This window comes from Wyeomyia smithii, chromosome 2, assembly GCF_029784165.1.
Source record: "Wyeomyia smithii strain HCP4-BCI-WySm-NY-G18 chromosome 2, ASM2978416v1, whole genome shotgun sequence".
In the NCBI taxonomy this organism is placed as follows: domain Eukaryota; kingdom Metazoa; phylum Arthropoda; class Insecta; order Diptera; family Culicidae; genus Wyeomyia; species Wyeomyia smithii.
This window is the reverse complement of record NC_073695.1, coordinates 267,447,550-267,474,661: the sequence shown is the minus strand read 5'-3', so window position 1 is coordinate 267,474,661 and position 27,112 is coordinate 267,447,550. Positions and strand designations below refer to the sequence as shown.

The window sequence follows — 27,112 nt, the reverse complement described above, 5'->3', positions numbered from 1 at the left end:
TTGGTATATCAAAAATATTTGCGAGAAACATTCGATGCTGCTTTATTCGTTCATGCTCACGGCCATATCTATTATATCTGTAGTACTTCGTGATGAGGTCGTATGTCTGAACGGAATGAATGTACACAAAACGGGTGAGAGTTGATTCGTGCTTCTGAAGTACAAGGGATTTAACTCTCACTCGTTTAGTTTACGTTTAGACATACGACCCTATCACAAAGTACTCCAGATATGTGCGAAAAGATCGGTAGGTTGAGTTCCTGGAGACTAGGGATTCTTTATTGACCTTAATGTTGTTTTTCTTCGACGAGAACTGCGAATGGATATAACGTTTTTATTGACTCACAAATTATTTTTAAACTCATCGCATCTTTGATACATTTAAAAAGCTTATATTTCTCATATTAAATATTACCAGGAAAAATATATTTATATAGGAAAAAATGACTAAAACATACACCAACAGGTCGTGAAAACCGTTTTCACTCTTCTCACATCTTGTGAAAAATCTTTCTACGCTAGCTGCCTGAAACACAAACATAATCCCCGCCTATTTGTTCGTAACTCTCAGCTGTCCGTTCTCGACTATATCGATCTTGATGTCCCGCAGGTTCATGTTATCGAAGAAGAGATCCTGCTTCACGGTGGTGGTGGACTTCGTAGTGACCTTGTCCGGATAGTTGTTCGGTGCGTTGGCTAAATCCTTGGCGAAGCTAACGTACGATGTCAGGACCGGTTCCGTTCCGGGGACATCAGCCTTCACGGTGGTGGAAGGCTGCTGTTGGGTCGGCTGTTGATTGCCATCGGATTTTACTACGGCATCGCTTCGTTCAGCCTGTTCCAGTGCTGTTAGAATACGGAATACTGGTTTTTGGTCTGTGCTATGGCCCCTCTCGGACGGTAGAATGGTTTGTCGGGTAGAATGTTTGTTAGTTCGGGGCAGGGTGAAACTTGCCTTCGGATGTGATATTAGTAGCTTTTTCATGGGAGCATTCGGGTCCATCGCTGTCGGTAAAAGCGGGGATTTGAGGCTACGGCTGAACTTCGTGTCCAGTATGGTTGTTCGGGTAGGGGTTCGTGGTGACGATTGCCCACTGCTGGGAGAACTCGAAGCTTTCGGTGTGGGGGGTGAGTAGTGATAAGGTTTTGGGGACTCTACCAGCGCGATGGGACTTTTGATGACGGGTTTGGGCTGTTCCACAATGTCAGTGTGCGATACCAGACTGCCCTGTTTGGTGAGTGTCTTTATCTGGGATGGTCGTATCGATGCGTAACCGCTTTTCACTTCCGGTGATAAGATTGCGTTTTTCAGCCCGTCACTTGTGCCGGTGGAGTTGACGTCAATCTTAAGCTCCCGGTGTTGGGGAACTTTTTTTAGGGTACCAGGTTCTACTAGCTTGGAATTAGTCGCTGGTTTGACGATTGAGGACTTTACCGGGCTCATTGCTCTGGGGACTTCCTTCTGAGTTAGACCGTTATTGGTAGCAATTGTGTTATTTATCTGGGCATTATTTGCCACTTGAGTAGTGAATGTTCTTTCTGGCTTTGCTGGTGGTCTTTGCAAAACTGGACTTTTCACTATCTCGAGTGGCTTGGGCAAGCTTTCACTATTTCCATTAGTTGCGTTATCAGTGTTCAAGGCAGCTCTCGGTAGAAGAGGGCTCTTCACAACAGGGCTAGCATCTCTACGTAGCATACTTGGGGAGGAACTGGCAGAAGTGTTAACCTTCAGCTGAATCTCTGTTCGGTTAATGGTCATTGCTTTCTCGATCTCATCGTTCTTCGCACAGTTACCCATTTCGACATCCTGCTTCTTGATCTTTCGCCTAAGAGTACTACGTAGCTCCTCCTGAAGGGCATCTTTCATGTCCTCCTGAGGGGATGCGGTTTCATTCTCGGCCTGCGTGGGTGGCGGCGATGGGGGCTTATGTACACCCTGAAAATAAATTATGGGAGATAGGTTAGCGGTCTGATAACGATTTCAAGTTTTTTCCCCTTATCGGGTGCCATGCATTAGCAAGGTGAAGAATGTGTTGATTGATAAGCAGGTTTTATTCTTTTATTTTCCCACTACAAAAATCGATGACTGATTGGGTTTTGACTAGTGTTGATGGCATTTAGCACAATCATTTTGCTTTTTGAGTGTTCAGCAAAAAAAAATATGATTGATGTTACTACCGCTGAAAGTGTGTTTTGTTCATATTGCTCATTTGAAAATTGATACTATTTGCTTAGGTGTTGTAGCTACGAAAGGGTTTTGTTTCTAATTTGTTTATTTGTTTATTTCTAAGTGCATCATCTGACATAAAGTCTTAATGAAAAAGGATAATCATTAAAAGTAACTAGAATTAGTTAACCTACGTTTAAAAATATGACTAGGCACACCAAAATCAAAAAGATGCTCGACACTCGTGAATGTTCTCACACAAAAGGCAACAGGTTCATAATAACCATAGTTCGTGCGATGGAATTGGTTCAAAAGCATCGAAGAGGGCCTCAGCATACGTTGATGTGCACGGAAATTCATCAATGACAGCAACTTCGGGGAATCCAGTTCAGCGTTTGGAATCTTGGCAATGCATACAGCCTGTTGTACTTTGCGGCGGTGCTCTAGAGTGTCTAGTCCAAGCAGGCGGCAACGATCCGGGTAGGGTGGCAGATTCGTAGGATCACGCCAAGGTAGTTCTTTCAGGGCCAATCGGACGAAACGTCTCTGTATACGCTCGAGGCGCAGGTTCCATGAAAGCTGGTGCGGACTCCAAACCACACTTACGTTTTCTACTAGGGGTCGTACAAGTGAGCAGTATAAAGCTTTTAGACAATGGGGATCCTTGAAGTCACGTCCAATTTTTGCGATGAATCCTAATTGCCGACTTGCTTTCGAAATAATTGCAGTACGGTGACTATCGAAGGTCAGCTTTCTGTCAAGTATAACTCCAAGGTTGTTGACGTAATCTACTCTGCGCAGCACTTCTCCGTCGACAGCATAATCAAAAAGTATTGGCCGTTCAATGCGGTGAAAGGTTATCACTTCCCATTTAGCAATACTTAGAATTAGCGAGTTTAGTTTACACCACGTCACAAAGGTATTTAAAAGTGATTGTAGATGATAACAATCCTCGATGGTGCGAATCGTCAAGTAAATTTTCAAATCATTGGCGTAAACTAATCTGCAACAAATCCCAAGTGCATCAGCAACGTCATTGAAGAATATAATGAAAAGAAGCGGTCCTAGGTTACTACCCTGTGGTACGCCAGACTTGTTCGTGAACGCAGACGATACACCTGATCCAAGCTTAACTTGCAAAATTCTATTACACAGGAATGATTCTAGCCATTTAACGAACCGTGATGAAGCACCAAGACGGGAAATTTTGTTCAGCAGTATTCGATGATCAATTCGGTCGAAGGCAGCTTTGAGGTCAGTGTAAATAACGTCAACCTGTACGTTTCGTTCGAGTTCAGAAATACAATTCGACGTGAAATCCATCAGATTTGTTGTTACAGATCGCCCAGGAACAAACCATAATGTTTTTGCAATGAAGCAGAGATGATTCGCCTGTGAGTGCGTAATGAGTTTGGAGTGTAATAAGGGGTTACAGAAAGTGGTAGCTCCATATCAGATTACGTCTAACAAAATGACGTCGTCCAAAGTCCACGAGCATTCTGATAAAACACCCGAATAACCGCAGTTAAATAGCGGCTGTAAGGTAGCGTTTTTGAAAAAAAAGAAAGAAAAAAAAAGAAAAAAAAAAAGAAAAAAGAGAAACCAATCTGAAGCTTAGACTATTATTATATACAAAGTATTATTCGAAGTTCCACAGGTTTTTTTTTGAATAAAATAAATTTATAATAAAATAAAATAAATTTAAAAAAAGAGTTGATTTTTTTATTTAAGAAACTTTAAGCTCTAACGCTACTTAAAAAAACTCTAGGATGGAGAAACGAAAATAAACTTTTTTATGGAAGATTAAATTAAAAAAATTCTAATATCAATATTTTTCAAAATTTTTGTGTTCTAATGATTTTAAAAGATTCAGACAGTCATTGGAAATCAAAAACATTCAGAATGCATCAGTTTTCGTGTTATTTCAAAATTAAGTTCCAACAATTTTTGATATTTAGGAAAATACATGTTTTTTTTAATTTATCCTCAGTATTATACATACATTTTTTTCTTTGACAACAAGATGATTGGGCGAACGGTTCTCAAGAAAAATACTACAAGGTATACAGCCCTAGGGGTTGTATGAAATGGTGACGCAGGACTAAATGTATGTATTATATGCTGCGATGAACTGTTCATAGGCAACACTACAGTTTATATTTGATGGTCGTTATTGTAAAACTAACGATGCATGAATACATGAAAATTTTACACTAGTAATACAGTCGGACGCGATTACCCGGAAAATCTAAAAAATTTTCATTCCGGATAACCGAGTTTTCCGGATAATCAAATCACACAAAAACTACTGAAATTTTGCGATTAACGAACATAAAATAAATATTTCTTTTCTTTATTTTACTTGTATGATGCAGTGGCGTAACCAGAAGTTATTTCTGAGGCGAAAAAGGGTAAAATCTTGAAAAGCAAAAGAAATAAATTGGATAATGATTAATTCTCATAACTCTTATCTTCAAGCATCTATAGTTCTGAAAAGAACCGATTCTATAATCCTCAGTATGAAATTTGTGCTACAGAACGCTGATGATCGCACCATCGGTAGCATTGAATATTTTGTTGGCCGCGCATGATATAATTTGCTCTCCGCTGTGCCCTCCAGTAGCTGTGCCAGCAAAATATCCTGCAGCGTACGATGGTAACTGCTGCTGCCGTATGCAAAATAAAGGTAACATGTTCCGCAATGCCTGGGAGTTGACTCGTATGCAGCTCTCTTTTCTCAATGTCGCGTACCTCTAACAGCTATACTCCACTCGCTATTGTGTGACAAACTAGACTGAAGCTGAATTTTCTATACGCAGTCTTTTGTATCGAGTTCAGCGTAGATTTTTGCCACTAGGGCGTGGCCACGCAGTTTCGAGAAAGACAAACGGAACAAAACACTTTGTTGAGTCAAAATATGTAGGCAGTGGAATTTATTCCGTCCATGTTATTGTTATCCGTGCTCGGGAAGCAAGCCAATAGCGAGGGAAATGCATGGGAAATCTTATCCTTGGAACTTTTTACCTTTTTTCCCCATTAGGCAGTGAAGCAACAATGTTAAACATTATAAAGGGTGATTTTTTTGCTATTTGGTTTTTCGTGTATTCAGATTTGACAGTTCACGCGGGAATTCTGACAGCTTTCAAAGTCTCATGCACTCAGTTTGGTTTGCCATTTCCCCATGAACAGACTTACGCCTGAACAACGCTTACAAATAATCGAATTTTTGGGCCATAGAACAACTTGCCGAAAATCCACTTTTTACCAAAAAATTGTGTTCAGTGACGAAGCTCATTTCTGGTTAAATGGGTATGTTAATAAGCAAAATTGCCGCATTTAGATCGAAGAGCAACCAGAGGCAATACAAGAATCGCTAATGCACCCAGAACATGCACGGTTTGGTGCGGTTTACACGCTGGAGGAATCATTGGTTCGTACTTCTTCAAAGATGATCAAAATCGCAACGTTACGGTCAATGGCGCTCGCTATCGTGCGATGATTTCTGATTTTTTTGCCGGGAATGGAAGAGCTGGGTCTTGTTGACATGTGGTTCCAGCAAGACGGAGCAACGTGCCACACATCGCGCGAATCAATGGACATATTGCGGAATGAGTTCGGTGAGCAATTCATCTCACGAAATGGACCGGTGAATTGGCCGCCTAGGTCATGCGATTCAACACCGCTAGATTATTTTTTGTGGGGCTACGTTAAGTCTCTCGTGTATGCGGATAAGCCAACAACAATTCCAGCCTTGGAAGACAACATTACACGCGTTATTCGCGAGATACCAGCCGAAATGCTCGAAAAAGTGACCCAAAATTGGACTTTTCGTATGGACCATTTAAAACGTAGCATATGGTAGTTAATAGCTTAAACCAATTTATCGGCTCAAATAAAGATTTCAAACAGTTTTGTAATTTTTATGCGTTTTTTTAAAGAAAAACCAAATTCATAAAAAATTACCCTTTATCAAACAGTTGTCACACATTTTATCTATCCACCGAAACATAAATGACTAAGATGCATTAAGTCGTTCGCTTGCTATAATAATCGTTTCAAATCTGACACAACATTTGCCAGTTTCATTTTCAATTTCACAAAATGTAATCTAGTATGAAAAACAAAGACGTAGTCCTACGTCAAAAACAAGACAAGATATAACAAGAAAGAGAGTGGATAAAAGTGTTTTAGCGTTTGCATCAGAAAAAAGACAAAAACTGCCGATTTTCATGGGGTTAACCTTCACATGACACACTGACGAAACTTCCCATGCAGCACCAATTATAGTAACCCATTAGTCAGCAGAAAAAAATGACAGCTCTATCAGTCGAACTCCAACCGTGATGGCGAAAACAATGAAGCTGCTCCGTTCAGAAGTGTGCACTAGGGTGGGACAAAAAATAAATATTAGCTCCCATGCACTTTTCGTGTTCCTTATGGGTCCTGTAACAACTGTGTAACTTTTCAGATCGATCGGTGGAACGGCTGATTTGCGCCCGATTTTTAAAGTTTCCATACGATTTAATACGGGAAAATCCACTTTTTCAAAACTTATCCTCTAGAAATTTCCAGTTGGCTCCTAAAAATATACCAATACATGATAATAAACCAATACATGATATTTGTAGGAAATTTTCCTGGGGATAATTCTTCTGAAGACTGTAAGGCGCTACAAAATTTGTAGAAAAAGTTATTCACCTTAAACTGATCGAATGTCTGACGAACGGCTCAACATTGAATTTTTCCAGCAACACTGCTGCGGAATGCTGCTATTGCAAACTCTACAACGTGATGAGAAACAGTTTCGCGTAAAATTAAGCTGGAAAGCGTGATTTTTTGCTCATAGTATCTTCGGAGAAAATGCTTAGAATATCAATCCCTATATTTTGATAGTATTCGTTGTGTGATTTATACTCCTAAAAGTGAGAAATCAGCTTTCTAAACACCCCTACGTAGTGTCAAACATTTTCGTGTAGGATTAAGATAACGTGAGCAAAACCATACCTTCAGTATTTTGCTCACGTTATCTTCATTATCGGAGAGCTTGCTTAAAATATTAACTATCAAGTTTTACTGTAGATTGATTACTCCCCCTAAAAGAGGAAAATTAGCTTTCTAAACACCCACGTCGTGTGACAACTTGCCAGCAGGTCACTTCGAACCAATGAGGTATATACAGGGGAGGAAGAAGAAGACATTCGTCTGTTCTAGTAGCGAAAAAAGGTAAACAGAAGCAGGCGTTTGGATTGTGACGTAAATCTCGGTCAACAAGCAAATGCCATTTGAAACCAGGCATGTCCAAACCCACCACACCACTGCGTGTGTGTTTTAAGCGATGCCACGAAGGGTATTTTCATTGCCCTTCAGTGCTTATACGAAACGGGAACCCACAGTGTTCTAAATAAAACAGCCCTTCAGAAGCTTCGGTAAACACAGGCCCGAGTGTTCCCGTTTTCTCAAACGCTTCATTTTTACAAAAGTAAAAAATAAAAGTAAAAAAATAAAAAATTAAGTTTGAGCCAAAGATGTTTATATTTTCAACAGACAACGGTTTGCAATCAACACGGGGAGCTAAAGAAATACTTCGAAAACCTACCCTTTTCCAGTTGTTTCGGATCTTTCAGCGGCCCACCTTGATGCCCGCTCAACCAACAACCCGTCCAAAGATCAATACTCTCTTTTTCTCTTTTTCAATAGACTTCATTTACGGTGGTTCGTAGTGACCTGCTGGCCATGTATCTGCACAAATTGTAGCTATGTATCTACCAAAATCCTTTCTGAAAGATACCAGGGTATGATCTATTGTAGGGGTGGGCGAAACGGCTCTTTTGCAAGAGCGGCTCTGAACCGCTCACTCACCGTTCTGAACCGACTCATATGAGCGGCTCATGGTTCGCAACGATTCACGAGCGTTGACAGTTCGTGTTTTCTCGGTGAACTTCGGGTTCGCGCGAACCCATCAGTTCTGTTGCGCTCAAAGAACGGTGGCTCTTTTTCGTGAGCCGTTCGTTCTTTCGCTCTTTTCTAAGAACCGGTTCATATGAACGGCTCGTGAGCCGTTCGCTCATCCCTAATCTATTGAATTGGCACTAGAACCCAAGTTGTCACACGACGTGGGTGTTTAGAAAGCTTTTTTTTTTTAAGGGGGGGATTTGTTAGTAGCTGAAGTATTTATGATAAATATTAGTAAATAATGAGTATGTGTGTCCAATCACAAATGGTGACTTCTCAACACTGTTGGAAATTTGTAATTTTAATTGTTAGGATTTGTTTGCTTTCGCAGTTAGGACTTATCATTCGTAGGGATTTAAACCTACTTGTCAGAAAAGGGGAAGTAAACTTACAACTAACTTAATTGCTAACTTATTGGCTATAAAGAGAGCTTATCGTAGCAATTGAGGATTGCAACGATTTTTGTCGAAAATTGTTAATAATTTTATTTGACATAGCTTCTAATGGTTCAACACCAGTAAGTCTATGTAATTCGAGTGTACCAAACCAAGGGAACGCTTCAAAATCATTTTCAGAATTTTATTATTATATTCTTCCTTGTTGAACAGCAACTTGACCAAATCGGTACAGCATAAAGCATTGCTGGTCTAAAAATTTGTTTGTAAATCAAAAGTTTGTTCTTTAAACAAAGTTTAGAATTCCTGTTAATGAGAGGATATAAACATCTCGTATATTTGATGCACTTGGCTTGTATACTCTCAATGTGCTCTTTGAAAATAAGTTTTTTATCATAAATTAGTCCCAAGTACTTAACCTTGTCGGACCAACTTAAAATAACCCCATTCATCTTGACAACGTGATTATTGTTTGGCTTGAGGAAAGAAGCCCTAGGCTTATGCGGAAAAATTATCATTTGAGTTTTAGAAGCATTGGGAGAGATTTTCCACTTTTGCAAGTAGGAAGAAAAAATATCTAAACTTTTCTGCAATCGACTGCATATGACACGAAGATTTTTTCCTTTTACGGAAATGCTTGTGTCATCGCAGAACAATGACTTTGTGCATCCTGGAGGCAAATCAGGAAGATCTAAAGTGAATATGTTGTACAGGACTGGACCCAAGACTGAACCTTGAGGTACACCTGCTCTGACAGGAAATCTATCAGATTTTAAATTCTGATAGACAACCTGCAGAGTTCGATCAGTAAGATAATTTTTTAAAATTTTGATTAGGAAAATTGGAAAATTAAAAGTTTGCAATTTCGCAATCAAACCTTTATGCCAAACACTGTCGAATGCTTTTTCTATGTCTAAAAGAGCAGCTCCAGTGGAATAACCTTCAGATTTGTTAGCTCGTATCATATTAGTAACTCTGAGCAATTGATGAGTTGTGGAACGCCCATGGCGAAATCCAAACTGTTCATTTGCAAAAATTCTCTCAAACAGTTTTTTTTTCCTGTGTGGACTTATCACTGCGACCAGAGCTTAGATATATTGTGATATTGCCCAGGTGTTTTCTGTACTCCGCACTTCATATCAGCAGTAACACTATTGAAGCAAGTGATACGCTTATCATTCATATCAGTGCTTTTGTGTAACTATTACCTTTCCGTTTCAAGCTTACTGCTCTACTATACCGAGCCTCTGTCCATCCTAACAATATCGCCTAGTTACAATTCCCTGGAGAGAACTTTTATATGTTACTCACACCAGTTTTATTTTAATAGGGACTTATTTTTATTAGGAGGAGAGTCAACAGGGGTACTGTAGAATCCAGATTGAAGGAAGGGTTCGTGGTGGGGAGCCTGAGAATAAACCCATGCTTAAAGTCCTTTGACAACCAAATGGCCTGATTCTACTAAGCTTCGAACCCACGACCACCCGCTTACCAAAGCGGACTCTGCAACCTTGCGGCTACGGAGCTCCCCTCAAACAGTTTACTTATTGAAGAAAGCAAACTGATTGTTCGATAACTTGAAACTTCAGCTGGGTTCTTATCCGGTTTTAAAATTGGAGTAATTTTTCCATAAATTGGGAAAATATGCAATTTTGAAGCAGCGATTGAAAATTTTCACTAAAAATTCCATTGTGCTCTCAGGGAGATGTTTGATTAGTATAATAAAGATTCCATCGTCACCAGGTGCTTTCATATTTTTGAAATTTTTAATAATTGATTTAATCTCATTCAAGTTAGTTTCAATTATTTTTGCAGGTGAAAAATTCTGGGAAGAAATTAAATCAAATTGACGTGTGACTTCATTTTCAATTGGACTCACAAAATTCAAATTTGGAGTATGAACACTCTCAAACTGCTGAGCAAGTCTTTGAGCCTTTTGTTCATTGGATACAAGAAAACGTTCACCATCTTTTAAAACTGGAATAGGCTTTGAAGGTTTCTTAAGAATCTTCGACAGCTTCCAAAAAGGTTTTAAATATGGTTTCAATTTTTCAACTTTAGTCTCAAAATGTTGATTTCTCAGAAGAGTAAATCTATGTTTAATCTCTTTCTGTAAATCTTCATAAATAGTTTTAAAAACAGGGTCACGAGAACGTTGATATTGACGTCTGCGGACATTTTTCAAACGAATTAGAAGTTGAAGATTTTCGTCAATTATGGGGAATCAAATTTCACTTGAGCCTTTGGAACAGAATAATTCTTGGCAACAACAATTGCACATTTTAATGCTTCCAAAGCGGAATCAATATTCACTTCGTTTTGCAAATCAAGCTCATTATTGAAATTTCTCTCAATATGAGTTTTGTATCTTTCCCAATTAGTCTTGTTATAATTAAAAACAGAGCTCATGAGGTTTAAAACTGATTCATGTGATAAAGAAAAAGTTATTGGAAGATGGTCAGAATCAAAGTCAGCATGTGTGATCAAATCACTACATACATGACTTTGATCTGTAAGCACCAAATCAATTGTTGAAGGGTTTCTTACGGAAGAAAAGCATGTAGGACTATTCGGAGACAGAATAGATTAGTATCCTGAAGAACAATCATTGAATAAAATTTTGCCATTGGAATTACTTTGAGAATTATTCCATGAACGATGTTTAGCGTTAAAACCGCCGATTATAAAAAATTTCGAACGATTTCTGGTGAGTTTTTGTAAATCACCTTTAAAATAATTTTTGTGCTGGCGTGTGCATTGAAATGGTAAATATGCTGCGGCAATAAATAAAGTCCCAAGTTCAGTTTGAACTTCAATTCCCAAAGTTTCAATAATTTTCGTCTCAAGGTGGGGAAGAGCACGATGTTTGATTCGGCGATGAATAACAATTGCAACTCCACCGCCGGAACCCTGAATCCTATCATATCTATGAACCACGTAATTGGGATCATATTTTAATTTTATGTTAGGTTTCAAAAATGTTTCAGTAATAATTGCAATATGCACATTATTTACTGTTAAAAAATTAAAAAGCTCATTCTCATTGGCCTTCAATGAGCGAGCATTCCAATTTAATATTTTAATTGTTTTATTTAAAATCATTGCTAAATTTTAAATTGGAAACAATTTTAATAGTAAAATTTGTGCCTATTTGAATGGCTTCAAACATTGATTTTGCCTGCAACATGGCGTTCATAAGATCGAACATTGCCTGTTGCAAATAAGAGTTTACCTGCCGTAATAGGCCCCAGGCAGTTGACATTAGAAAAAATATTTTCGGCAGCAATATTAGCTGGAGTAATAGGTGTACAATTATTTTCTAGCGTGTTTGCTTACCCATATTAACGGTCATTTTCGAACTACCAACACTAGGCGGTATAATGTTCGAACTACCTGTAACCTGTGCATAAGTTAAACGGGTATGCAAAGGAGTAGGTAAACTATGCGTCACTGGTACGCTTGGAGAATTTTGTTTTGAAGTTGGTTTTAATTGAGAAATTGAATTTTGTTCACCTTGCCTTGCCTTAACAATTGCTAAACGGACTGGGCATTGATAAAAATTTGACATATGGTTGCCGTTACAATTCGCACAGCGAAAATTTTTATCTCTTTCACAGGACATGTGTCCTTTTTGTGAGAAGAGTCTCCACAATTAAGACATTTTTGGTCCATGTTACAGGATTTGGAATGGCCATAACGTTGGCAAGTACGGCATTGGGTGATATGCTTTTCACCTCCGCCATACTTCCTATAAATTTCCCACTTTACACGCACATTATACAAAGCATGTGCTTTTTCAAAAAAATTAAAGTTGTTAACCTCATTGCGGTTAAAATGAATTAAATAATTAACAAGGGAAATTCCAGTTCTCTGACTGTTATCGCCTCTTGATTTTTGTTTCATTAGAATTACTTGGGTAGGGGCTATGCCAAGTAATTCTGTTAAAGTAAGTTTGATCTCATCAACGGTTTGATCGTTGGTGAGACCTTTCAATACGACCTTGAACGGCTCTTCGTGTCATATGTAAAAAATTTATACATCTTTTCAGTTAAATACTGAATAAGACGATTACGACCCTTTATAGAGTCGGCTAATAAGCGGCATTCGCCTCTACGCCCAATTTGATAGGTAACTTTAACGTCAGAAACAAACGTTGAAAGTTCCTTTTTGAAAATATTGAAGAAGAAATAGTTACCACAATAGGTGGAACTTTTTCCTTTTTTAAAGAATTGACATTTTGTATTGTTTCATTACTCATAACTTCCATTTCACCAGCTTCTTGCTCAGGCAAAATATCAAAAGGATTGTCGCTTTTTCCTTTTTGTCTAAATCTTGGTTCAAGCCTGGTGGCTTAGCTATTCATCAAAATCTATAGCAGAACGAATGTTTGAACAAAGTTGTGATTCCATTTTTGAAAAACACCACACCGATGAGAAGTTTGTGTTTCGACCAACGTTCACGAAAAACGTTCTTCAACAACCCCTCAACTTCATTTGTATCCCTAATACGCAACCCAACGAATCTACCTCAGTGTCGTCCAATCGAAGAATGCTTTAGGATTCTGAGTTCCTTCGGTGCAAAAATAACTGGAAATCAACGAATTGCGAACAGTTGATTGGTAGAATCAAGTGTCGCATTCAAAAAGCGGACTTGAAGGCCGCACAACGCTCTTGTTGCGGCATCATTAAAAGCTCTTTGAATTCATCCAACTTTTTTCACAGCAGTAGAAAAAAAATCAACATTTTTAATTGCCACCCGTTAGTAAACGAAAAGTGCGTAAGGAGCTATCCACATTCCACGTGGACAGCTTTGAGGGGAGGGGTCTGTGAAATGTCCATGGTCCATACAAAATTTTTAGAATTTCTATGGAGGTCAAAATTTTTAAAAATCTGTTCACGTGGAATGTAAAGCGTCACAAACCGTTATTTGTGTGTAGGTTATAGTGATCGTATTCCTTAAATGAAATGAAACTGAAAGCCGTATCTGGTGCATATCATTTTTGCAAAGAACTTTTTTTGTGCCTTCCATTCCAAATTTAGCGTAAATTAGCAAAGTGCTTATTTGCTAATTCAAAATAAGCGTCGCTAATTAGTAATTCAACGGAACGAGTGCGCTCCATTGAATATAGGCATAATCGGAACTAATCAATTTTAAATGAAATATTTTGTCATATGCCATGTGAAACCTATGTAAGTGACTATAACTATTCACAAGTAAATATTGTAACGAGTTATTTCTTAGTTTTTTATCGCTATTCCTGTGACAAAAAATCATCCTTCGAGTAGTCATACATCAAACAAATAAACATTCTACAAAATCATTGTCATGTCGAGGAAGCAAGTCAGGTCCGTTCAGCAGGTTATTACTTTTTATTCTCGAATGCAAATGCCTACCCTGGCACCTGACTAAAACTATTGCCTTGATGCGCTGCAGGTTCACTCTACAACTGAATAAACCTCAAACGATCAAAGCAATCGCAAGCGACGTGTTTGTCCTCACCGCATCACGGGTGTGTCTATCATATTACAGCTAGCGTGATATCTGTCATGTTATTTCACAAAGTAGAATTATTAAAACGGGAAGAAATTGCAGTATATTCGATTTACGACTAAAGTCACCTTGGAAATTTTTAATGGTTTAGTCTGGAAACATGCGACCAATGAAAATCCGTACCATTCAAAACTCTGATAACAGAAACATACGGCTACGATTGAATCGCACTTTGCCTCTCCTCGACAGACGTTATCGCCGAAGCAAAGCTAATCAATCAATGAATATCTGCGGCACACCAGCTGAGCCATAAGAGAAAGTAACCAAAATTGGCCATTTATTGAAGCTGAAGGCAAATGACTATTAGTTTCGTTTTTTTTTTCTCTATGGCATCCTAAAGCAAATACTCTATTTCCCCCTAAAAAACTTTCCACCAACATTTCCCTGGCAGTCTTACAAATGATAACTTACTATCTGAAAGGCGAAATCTAACTCGAATAATTACCCGTTGTTAAAGTGTGTGAACTCATCGCAGCTGCCGATTTAGGTAGTAATTTTCCAAAAGCAACTCTACTCTTAACTCTAGGCTGGCATTTTATTATTTCGTTTTCGTGCCATTTATATTCGAGCTAACCTACCTCTGCCGGGGCAGGTTGAGCGATATTAATCACAATAGTCGAGGTTCATCTAGCAATTCGCAACAACGCGAATTGAATTCTAAACAAAAATGGTCGCATTTTTCTCGGGAAACTGGGGGACTAATTAAAGCCGCAACCGAGAAGTGCGTTCAAACATTGAAACTGCTAGCTCTTACAATGAGTCAGAATTGCGCCTTCACGATGTCACACTGCACAAAGTACACACGGCGTATTTGCTGTGTGATAAATAAAAGTAATTGCACTGAGACCGAGTGACGACGCCGTCGTCGGGGCCTGCAACAACAGAGGCCAGAGCCAAAATGACCGAAGAAATGGCTTATGGCAACTGCTACATATTGAACAGTTTGTGAGTTTGTTGTTACTTTTCACGTCGTCGTTTACCGAAGAAAAACAAATCCATGATTGATGTACCGTACTGTTGCGAATGACTTTTTTTATGACACAACAACACAAGTGATTGTACGATAAAATCGGTGCATAACCTCTCTCTCTTGGTGGTAAGAGGTTTATCACCAGCACTTGTCGGGTTGAGTCCAATTACAGAACAATCTGATAAATGTGTTGATCAGAAGCAGATTTTTGTCACTTGTTGCAGTTAATCTTAAAGTCGACACTGGTAGCAAACGAGGCTTATCGGCTTTCCAGTGATTCAGCCATGTATTAATTAAACATCCATCACGAACCATGTTCGTCTCATCGTTTACCTGATAAGATGCACTTTTTATAGCACCAACCATGGATCACGTAAGTAGCCACTTATCCGACTTCTTGTTCACTACGATTATCACTATCTTCGCTACAGTGAACTGAAATCTTTTTCGGGACAAAATTCCCCAGTATTCACTACTTAGAGATTAGCACTCGTGGGACTGGCAGAACCCTAGAAAGATAGTCTGCGTCAATTTGACTCCTAGCTTTTAGTAATATTGCTTTTGTTTAAATAGCGCGAATCCGTTCTCGTTTGTTTAAAACAAAATTCTGGTGTTACAACCTACGAATTTTGGTGACCCTTGCAAAGTTGAAAGTGCACAAAGTCTTCAGAGACTGAAATGGAGTTTTCTCGTAAGTAAACGTAGAGGCGGCGAACCCCGTGGACAATTACTCTGTGACTTTTTGACGCACTTCTATCTTTGCTCAAGGCACCAAAATTCACAGGAATGGTTAAAAAGCTATAATCTTCTGTTTGAGCTTCAGGGCAAGTTTAAATGTTTGAGAAATTATTTACTTGATCTGTGTAAATAATTGACTCAATCCCCCATATCAATTGTCCCCAATGCATGTTGTGTGATGCTAAATCAATTTGCAAAACGTTCAACCACCATCGGTAAGAAACCCGGAAATGTTTGGAAAGCATTTACAATATCTGGATATTTGTTTCAGATTTTTGGAAATTCAATTTCGTGGGGAACACATTGTCATTATCATTGAGTTCCACCGAGGCTGAATACAATTCTCCCAGTCAAACTGCATGTGAAGCAACCTGGTTGAGGAATAGGGGTACCTGGGGTAATAGGCACCGTTGAGGCAAGGTGCACCCCCTCCGATTTTCATGGGAGAAAGATTTTAATAACAAAATAATAGTTTTATTATTTGAATCTAAGTTTTTCATAGTCACCCTGTTAATTTGGCAGCACTACAATGTCAGAAAATGTGAATAAATACAAAAATACAAAAAAAGTTTTCGTTGCATACGATCTAATTTTTTTCTCAGCTGAGAAAAGTGTTCTTTGCTCTTCAATTGTTGTTTCCTACCAGCGAAGAGTGTTATTGCATCGAATATATGTCGAGCAAAATATTTCTGATGAAATATCGGTAAGTTTCAATGAGAATTACCGTTATGTAACCAGAAACATTCTTTTGTTACGTAAATTTCGACACAGGAAAATGAAAATGATACAACAGCAGTTTCACTCTCACTCTCTTCAAACTGATATTGAGTGTCACCCAAGTCAATTATCAGTCAAACATCATGTCAGTGAAATAAATGATATATCTCAATTGATATCGAAATTATTTGATCTGAGCCAATCCATTGCATGAAGTCAATGAAGTAGGTAGGCACCTTCATTCTACAACGCATAAGTATCGCTAGAGCAACAAAGCGTGTGCGAAATCACAGTAATGCTGCCATTATCGCTTTCAACTCCTTCGTGTTGGTACTGATATTCGTAGTTTTCAGTTTCAACTGAGAATCTACCACAGACAGTGAAAATTTGTAACCCTGGGCATAACGCTTCCCGTAGTGTGGGCCAGAAGGACTCTTTGTAAACAAATTTTTTTCATCTCGTTTCCAGCATTGTCCAGAGGTCCATGATCGGTGCTAGAGGCAATCGAAAACGGTGTTTCCAAAAAAACGTACCGCTCGAGTGTATGGAATTCCAAAGAAAACCATTTTGCCATTATTTATAAGATTACAAAATGAGCCATACTGCCCCAATATTGTGGTGCATTCTGCCTCGTGGACAGGGTACATTTTACCTCATTTGTTGCGGTGCATTATACCCCAGCAAGGGTGCATTTTGCCTCGATTGACGCTTTTTAAAATTATTAATAAATAAAAAAAAATTAAAAAATATTATACTCACCTAAAAAAATGTGTGTTATGCATTTTCTATAATGTTTTAGCATCAGTACACACTGATCAGTATATATGTCCAGTATACACTGAATTTTGTTTTTACGTGACTTTTTTACGTGATTTTATTTTACACGGGTCCTTATTACGGGACTCACTTCACGGTGAAATCAGAGTGAAGAGAACAAAATCCTATTACGGGACTCACGTAAGTGAGAAAAACGTCGCAAAGTGACATCTGCCGCGGAATCTGGGTTATTATGAGTGTCATATCAGTGAAGTGAGAACGGAAAAAGCGACGTCTCGCGTGGAATTATTTCACGACCATTTTGAACGGTGAAATGATTCCACGAAGATGCCGTAAGTTTTAAGATTGATTTGTGATCTAATGGTAAATATTGGATTTATTCTTCAGTAACGAAACGAATCCGAATTTGATTCGTGTCTTAAAGCGGTCAAATTTTCATTTTTTTGCCCGATGAAAAAATGCAAACTAGTTCAGGAAATTTTCGATACCGGAAAAAACATGTTTTTTGATGCCGAATGTCTTAGAAATGCAGAACACGTCAAGATCTGGTGTTATCTAAAAAAACGATAAAAACGATTTTCTGGGATTTTTGAGCTGGGAAACAATCTCATTTCACTTGTCCTATTCTCAATTTTACTTCACTGTCAATTTCACTCCACGGAGGTGATTTTTGTCACCTCACTTTAGGTGGAATCGGGAATAGGTCTAAAAAAGTGAAGTGAGCGTGAGAGTGAAATATATTTCACCGTGAAGTGACTCCCGTAATAAGCACCACGATTTTCTCGAAATTACGCGACTTGTGACATGGGAAACATTTGTGTATGAACCAAGATACAACACACACATACACATACATACACACATATACACACACATATACATACATACATATACATACACACACATACACGCAAATGCACACATACACGTATAAATACACTCGTATTCGCATACATACACACATACACAGGTACTTACCACATAGCGAAAGATTTTGTCAAAACGACGCGTTCTTTGTTCTACACGATTTGTTCCAAATTACGCGATTTTTTACGCGATTTGTTCAAAATTACGCGATTTTTTTTTTGCGCGGACGCATCAATCGCGTAAAAAGGGAATGCAGTGTATAACATTGGTTGTATCTCTCAGCTTTAACAAGAATATACTCTATTACCGTTAACTGGTGCATTTTGCCCCAGGAATACCTACACGGTGACAAAAAGGTCCGGTCACACTTTTTTGGGGTCGCCTGTAGCCTACACGTTGCATCTCTCTGGTGCCATCTATATTTCAAATGAAAGGGTTAACTTTGCTGCCCAAAGTGGCAGAGTTCCGTTTCTGTGCAGTTTGTTTACATTGAGTTGTGAGCCATGGCAGAGTTATCGCTGAATATGTGAAAGGGTAAAAACCCGGACACATATTCAAACACCTAAAACCGCTCGGAATCAATCGGAAATTCGTGTACCGGACCATAAACCGGTACCTAGAGACCGGAAGCACCGAGGACAAGGCACGATCTGGACGATCAAGGTCTGTGAGAACTCCAAGGCTGAAAAAGATTATACGAGACCGGATTCGCCGGAATCCCGCCCAATTTGCACGGAAGCTGGCCAGGAACCTTAAAATGAACCGAGAATCAATCCGCCTGCTTCTGCGCAAGGATTCAAAACTTACAACGTACAAAAAGCAGGTGGTTCATGGGGTTACCAAAGCTACAAAGGACAAGAGGTACCAACGGTCGCGAGAGTCGCTCGGTTGGCGCGCAGATGACGAGATTATTTTTTCGGGCAAGAAGCTGTTCTTTTTGGAGCGAACAGTCAATCGCCAAAATGATCGAGTTTGGAGTGTGAGCCTCCAGAAAGCTCCTGCGCACAAGCTGAACGTTTCCCGGTTCCAAAATATGACGTCAGTGATGGTTTGGGGAGCCATTTGCAAGAGAGGTAAACTGCCCCTTATTTTTATCGATAAAGGGGTCAAAATCAACGCAGCGTACTACCTGGACACGGTTTTGAATAAAAATGTTCTGCCTCAAGCTGAACTATTGTTTGAAGACGATTACTACTGCTTCCAGCAAGATGGCGCCCCATCCCACATCGCAAAGGTTGTTCAGGCGTGGTGTGAGGAAAACTTGACCGATTTCATTTCGAAGAATGAATGGCCTCCGTCGTCTCCGGATCTGAATCCACTGGATTATTCCGTGTGGGGTACATGATGTCGAAGCTAAACGACTATAAAATTACAAATTTGGAGCAATTAAAGCGAGTTATCACGAAAATCTGGGACGAGATGCCGATGGAGCACGTGCGCACCACTTGCGACGACTTTCCGAGACGTCTGAAGCTGGTTCGATCAGAGAAAGGTGGTGTAATTCTGAGATATCGTCTGTGAAGTATCTTTATGAGTTACTGAATAAAGCTATGAAAGCCAGATTCACATTTTCTTCTTATTCTTTAAAATTTTGAGATTTTCCTGTGTGACCGGACTTTTTTATCACCCTGTAAATACCTCTAAACTCAACGCCATTTTGAAAAACCCTACGGTCATTTTTGAGAACAATCAGTTATGTTTTCACATTGCAACAGAACCGCGAGATCAAAAGCGCATGAAACATTTCGACATTCGGTATGACTGAATCCATGAATCCGTCCAAAATGGTTCTATATTGGTGGAGTATGTCGCTACACGAAAGGAGCTTGCTAATATTTTCACGAAAAGTCTCCCTGCCACAGTATTCAACAAGTAAAAACAGGCGCTTGGTTGATATGCAGATCTTATCTGTTAGTTTTCATAAAGAAGCGGGAGTCTTCTTCTTCTTTCTTTCTTTGTTGGCTAACGGACCGCTAACCGGTCTAGGGCCGAGCGAATTAGAGATGTCCAGCTTTTTCTGTCTTGGGCAGCTGTTCTCCAGTCTCCTCGTACACCAGCAGATCGTGCATCTTCTTCCACAGCGTGCGAGGCCTACCACGGAGTCGACGGCCTCTTCCTGGTTCTCTACTAAAGATAGTTTTGGCGGCTCTCTCGTCAGGTATTCTGGCTACATGTCCAGCCCGCTGAAGCCTGCCCCGCTGTATTACCTTCACTATATCAGCATGTTTGCATACCTGGTACAACTCGTGATTCATGCGTCTGCGCCACACTCCATATTCTAGTTTACCGCCAAGTATCGATCGCAGAAGTTCATATCGTTGTCACATGTCACAAGCGTACCAAGATAAACGAATTCGTCAATCACTTCAAATCGTTTCCCATCTATCTCCACCTCAGCACCAACACTACGGGGACTTCCACGCTGTCTGCCAGCCACCATGTACTTTGTTTTGGCAGAGTTAATGACAAGTCCTAATCTCGCTGCTTCCCTCTTAAAAGCTACGAAGGCCTCCTCCACGGCCTTACGGTTGATACCGATGATATCGATGTCGTCCGCAAAACCAAGAAGCATGTAAGTTTTCGTGATGATTGTACCGTTTCTTTCCACGTTTGCTCTTCGACCTGCACCTTCAAGAGCGATGTTTAACAGTAAGTTGGAGAGCGCAACACCCTGCTTCAGTCCATCCAACGTTACGAACGCGGCTGATGTCTCGCTAGCTATCCGCACGCACGACTTCGATCCCAACGTCATACGACTCAGCTTAGTTTCGTAGGGAAACCGTGTTCCAGCTTGATCTGCCACAGCTCGGTCCTTTTCATTGAGTCGTATGCCGCCCTGAAATCCCCAAACAGATGGTGAGTCGGTAAGTTGTACTCTCGGAACTTATCGAGGAGCTGTCGCAGGGTGAAGATTTGATCCGTCGTGGAACGCCCCTGTCGATAACCAGGCTGGTTTTCGAAAGAAGTTGAAGTAAGCGTTGTAAAATGAATTTACTGCAAATACCCCCAGCTCTGTTATAAATCTATCTAGTTGCTAATAAACCATCAGCTGCGCTAACAACTCTTTCTCAGGTTTCTGGAAATTGCAAGATCGGGTTTATATCACTCTCGCAGGCTTTGCAGTCAGTTTCATATTGTTAATTGTAATAAATTAGGAAATAATTACCTGTTTTTTCATTCAGCACCTAACGGCCGAATGGTAAACAAAGAGCTGTTAAAACTTGGCCCAGCCTTATGGTATCGCACTCAACCCGGTGGCATCGGCCTTGTTTCCTGAAGCTGCCGTGAAAAACAGTGGCGCTAGTCTCATCTATGTTTTTGAAGGTTTGTGCACACAGAAGTGTAAGCATGACGAACGAAGCATAATATATGTTGTACAGAGTTATGCGCTCGAATCATTTCAATCATTTAAAAAAAGGTCAGCTTAGCTTTGTAAATGTTCAAAAGTAGCGTTGATAATTTATCTCATTCACACATACGTTGAGATGTTGATCATTAAATCATCGCGCGATGTCAGCTGCCTGCAAGAAACACCGCAGTTCGAAATCGGCAAGAACAAACGTTGTGTACATTCTATAATAATGCAACGCGTTCATTTTTTGTTTCATCAAGCAAAGCACTCGACGTTATGTGCAATAAATACATAACCCGAAAACAACACATAAATACACTGCCGCTGAACGCCGATACTGTATGCACGTATGAACACTGTTTTTTTCGTGTTTCGATGAATCAGCTGTCAAATTGCATGTAAAATTGATCCAGTGATCCAGTTAATGCTGGCTTCACTTATGTTGTACGTAAACGTCAGTGATGCCCAGGCCCGGATTTGAGGGGGGGGGGGGGCAAAGGATGCAAATGCCCCGGGCCTCCCGATTGAAGGGGCCCCCCTAGTCCTAGGGCAACCTTTTTTTTTTGCTCGTCACCTTCCAGAACAATACCTAAATCTTTTAAGAAAAGAGGGCCTCACGAACAAATTTTCCCCGGGCCCCACAGCGTCTAAATCCGGCCCTGGTGATGCCACCGGGTTGATCGCACTATCTTCCAAGGGCTGACATCTCAACGTAGTAAACGAGATGCCATTTTTCATACACCTTTATCTGACAGCTGCCAGCGGGCATAAATGAGTTTGAGCCCAGGACATGAGTTCATTGTCATTCACTGTTTCTTGGTATAGAGATGTCAATGGCTCAGTATGGCCAAAATGTGTCCGCTTTGGACAGAGATAAACATATTTCGGCCTTACACGCAAAAGTTGGATGGTGCGAAACCAGTACAAAATTTTGCGTTTTTAGCGCAATTGTTGATGTGGTTTGAAACCAGTACAATGATTGCGTGTTGGGCATAACGCAATTAATGCTCTAGCGTTTTTTCAATGTATTTGTCATCTCCAAACTACTACACTTAAACAGTTTCAGCTGGTATCAAGCAGCATTGCAAAGCGAGCGAGAAGCAAAACCTTTCTCCTCATTTCTGCTTGAGAACGAGACATATGCTACGCTTCTCAAGTCTTTTGCACACACGCTTTCCCCTGAGTAGCAGCAAGCACGCACCGACAGTATGAGTGAGACTAACAACACTGGCATCAAGTATGTACAGCACGGGTGTCTCGCTCATTTCATAAAACGACGAGACATCGTCTTGCCCGTCGCAATCCGAACCGAAAAAGAAGCGAAAGAGCAACCTGCAAACTATATGTGACGTATCTAGTCTCTTTTTTTTTCACAACATTTATTTGACACGGCACAATGTATCTAGTCTCGTCGCACGTGCATGGAAAACCTACGAGCAAAGGAGAAAGAGTAAGTAACTAATGCACTCGGTGTGAGGAATAAAGTGTCAATATATGATACATATTCTGATTTCAATCTATGTCAATGTATTCGCAGTACAACTGCTGCGTTATCCGTTTCACATATTTATTGTGCGATTTTAGTGCAAAATTTGTGTGAATCGGGAAGTAGTGATTGTACAAGACTTGAACTTTTGCGTGTACCTTTAGTTATTATTTAACTTTTTTCCAACTTGTCAGAGTATAAAAGCTGTTGCTATGGTATTTTATTGATGTTACTACAACAATGAATTGTTTCAAAAGTATACATATTTGTTACAACGGATTTCGGAAGTTGAGTTGAGTGCTACTACCTCCTCTTGACTTCGAGTTCACGCAGGTATGGTTTTGAATAATCGTGAACTGAATCCAAAATAATGCTACCTAGAGTCAGTGTTTTGCCGAAAACTATAGTTTAGTATGCTTCTTCGGTATTTTATTTGTATGATACATACATTGTTTCCTAATATTCATTGAATTCATCAGATACAATGCGAAAAATGTTCATGGGTTGGCCAAATTATGTAAGTGGGCCAAAACACCCCTGTTACCCTAGTGGATGAACGATATTGTTCTTAGAGGAGACTACCTTCCCAGTAGTTTAATTGGTCAAAACACCATGCCGAAGACATAGAAACTTGCGGATTCGAGTCCCGCCTGGATGAGGAAAATTTGTTCTTAGTCTAGGTCACGCCTTCTGTCCTTGTCCATTTTTCACGGAATAGACGAATTTGACGGAATAGAATTAATTCTATTCTTGATGGTTTAGAATAAATGTTTCTTTTCTGGATATATATTCTGGTATTATTTCTATCATTTTGGATAATTAGAACTATTTTGACATTTTCTTATTCTTCAACGATTCAAATAATTGGAAGTAGATGATAAAATTATCGTATAGATTACACAAAAACTCATTTGTGATGAATAATTTGCTTTTATTTTAAACGTGAAAATAAAACATAAAAGTTTATAAGCCAAGCTGTCGCAAAATGATTCGTAAATTATTTTAACTACAGAAACGAATGTTGCCACGTTTTGTTTGCTGAGATTACCTGAGATTATATTGTTTTTGATTTTTTTCAATTGTATTTATTTTATGCTATACAAAATACTTCAAAACACTATTTTAATCAGAAGCAACCGTAAATAATCTTTTCTTTTTCATAAAAATAAATTATAATAATCGAAGGATGTAATGTAGTACGGCTCTCGCACTCAAATGCACAGACGTCGCAGGCACTATCACATTTTTTGCAACAATCAAACCTTGCCAAACAGAGAAAAAATAACGATTCCAGGGTGCTTCTTTGTAGCACATTGTAGATGTTGCAGAGCGGTTTAAAAGATTATTCAATTGTATTTTCATGTGTGCCTTTTTCAGCTTTCCAGTGGGTCTCCAGGTACATAATAAATAAAAAGTCATATTTCGATAGCGAATGTTTTGCTTGGGTCTTTTCGCAAATAAGTTGAGTGTTGCGAAGTTCATCCGACAAAAAACTGGTGGGTGACAGTTTTGTAAAAATATCTCGAAATCACTCGATAAATTACACAAGCCTTCTCGAGCGGACACGATTTTTTGAAACATAATCGGGCACGCTCAATTTATTTTGATTTAGTGATGATTAGGTTTTTCACAGCAGTTTAAGCTGCCGGCGTGCTGTGATGAAATGAAAATAATTGACATTTGATAACATTAGCTCACACGTAAGCTTACGGATACAGACATCAAAGATCTTGATCTCCCGTAATCCCAATCGATATAGAGATTTCATGCTCTGCCCGAGCAGCATCAGATCATCCCGTTTAATTGATCTTCTCGTTTGATGATCAACGCTTTTAGAAGCTACAGCTGTCGAAGCAACCTGTTTGAGATAAACTCCGACGTTATATACATATGTACTTTGACTGTAGGAAATTCCCACCCGTGTAGCGCTGGATGACATTGAATTTATTATAATGTACGTAAGCAAGCGGTTGAAAAAAAAAACACCTCGATATCGCTAAGCCGGTGAGGATGAGCTAGTAATAGAAGCAAAATAACAAAAAACGAACTTTGCATGACGTATCCCGTGTTTGTTTGTATGTATGCACTTATCTACACTTGTTCGACTTACATTGGATTTTTTTATGAACGCTGGTGTGCTTTTATCTCTAGTTTTGGTCGGCTTTAAGGTGATTCCGTTACGAATGTCCAAGAGCAGCAGGTTCTGGTCCGGTCCGGTCCCGTTCGTTCCGGTGATGGGCGATGGAGAAATCGATATCGGCGGTGGGGGAGGCGGTGGAACACCACCCTCTCCGGAGCTTAGAACCGTCATCGGGCCCGGTTACGTGCGTACCGCAAATGACCCTTTCGGGAGCAGAATAGTTCACAAACTAACAAGCTTACCGTTCAGTGTTAAGCTTCTTGCTGCGATATAAGCTTATCTTATCTTATCGTAAAACTCGCGAATCCCGAGGCAGGTTTGCTCAGGCTTTTAGTATGCGATTTTCACACTGGCCACCGGTTGTTTTTCAATTTAGCGTAAAACCCGATCAGGCTATGGCAAATTAATATTTCAGATCACTATTTTAAAGTCACGATCGGCAGTATCGGACAGCACGTGCCACTTGGATAGTCCGCGACGACGTGAGTTCAACTGACCAACGGACCAGCGCGATGCACTCCAGTCTGCCCTTAGTCGGTGGCAGAGGGAGCGTGAACGGGCGCGCGCGCACAAATGGAATGACTCAGTTTGACTGATTGTTTTTTTCGGCTGAATCGATTTTTTTCACTCTTTCCACTCCAGTGACTCACTAGCGGAGCGAATTAGCGCCAGCATTGATTCGATGCACAAACCAAACTGGACTGAACGGCCGTCGCGATGCGACCGCAGAAATACGCGAGATAATTAGTAATCGTTGTGTGCACGTGAGACTCAGAGAGCGAGGCGCGATAGTTGCCAATCTCAATGTCTAATCGGAATTAGAAATTGTATGATTCAATTTGAATTTATTAAAGTATATTAGAAATATAGGGCTTACTGTTCCAGTATAATTGCTGTTTTAAGGTTAGAGTAGATAAAATGTAAGATTTTAAGCAAAAGCTGACCGCACTGCGGAAACATCATGAGAGAAAAGGAATGAGAAGAGCCGATTATCAACGGTAGAGCGGTCGTTAATAACAACAAACTAACAACTTTGACCCCAGCAGGCGTTGTGGGAACTGACGAGGAAACACTGATGGCATCATCATATCAGCATTAGTGGATCGCGGATTCTGAACGCGTTCGCTTGCTGCTGCGAGACAAACGACGACATTGAAGCCTCCGACCGCAGCGAGCAACGGACGGTTCAACATAACAAACCGGAGCCGATCGTATGCGAAAGGTTGTTTATCGATTCTGAGAATGTTTAATGATTCACCGCTGTCGTTTGTTAACACTAGAGTGACACAAACAAAAGTATCGACGAGTGTTACGTCGAAAAGGTGTAAATCATAAATTAGTTCTTCCAATAAATTGGAAAATTTCGTTCCCCTGTACTAATGTACAGTAAAAGGAAACATGTTTATCCTCTCCTAAAAGTAGTTTTTGCTGTATTTATTTTTAATTTTCCTAAATTAGAATATGACAATCATGTGAATACAAATGGTGTAACGAATACAGTCTCTGTATTCACAAGGCTGGTGAAAATGATTTCAAGAATCAACTTAAACTTTCAATACAGCAACCAGCCGATTCGAATGACCATGAATATCTAAGTTTTTGCGCCATTATTGCCCGTCATAAGTTTGGAATCACTCCACGGAATATAGCAAGCAACACCCAATTTAAATATTGCAGCATCCGTCCGGAATGTTTAGCATCACATAGAATCTTCAGATATCTCGTATTTCCGAAGACCCAGAAAGCTGTGATCTTATCTCTTCGTTCCGACTTTCTAAAAAGTTGCGGTGTTCAGCAAAGTTGCTCAGATTGGTCAGCGTGCACGAAATCCTTCGTATTTTAGCCTGATATTAACTAATATCGCGATTCTTACATCCTAGAAAACCAGTGATGATACGCCCTATAATGCTACGCCATTCAAGTATGTCCCCCTAAATACTCGCTTCTTTTTGACAGTTCGCGGTTAAGTTAGTCGTTCAAAAACTCAATAAAATTCTGCCG

The 27,112-nt window shown here is 39.7% G+C and overlaps 1 protein-coding gene across 1 annotated transcript; it reads right to left on the bottom strand.

Moving 5' to 3' along the window:
• Positions 1 to 314: 314 nt before the first annotated feature.
• On the bottom strand, positions 315 to 25,823 carry LOC129723590 (mucin-2-like). Its single transcript, XM_055677907.1, has 2 exons — positions 25,082 to 25,823; positions 315 to 1,936 (listed from the first exon to the last, which is right to left on the bottom strand). Exons 1-2 carry the CDS (start codon positions 25,280 to 25,282, stop codon positions 551 to 553), a joined length of 1,587 nt encoding a protein of 528 aa, XP_055533882.1. The 5' UTR covers positions 25,283 to 25,823; the 3' UTR covers positions 315 to 550.
• Between the last annotated feature and the right edge of the window lie 1,289 nt (positions 25,824 to 27,112).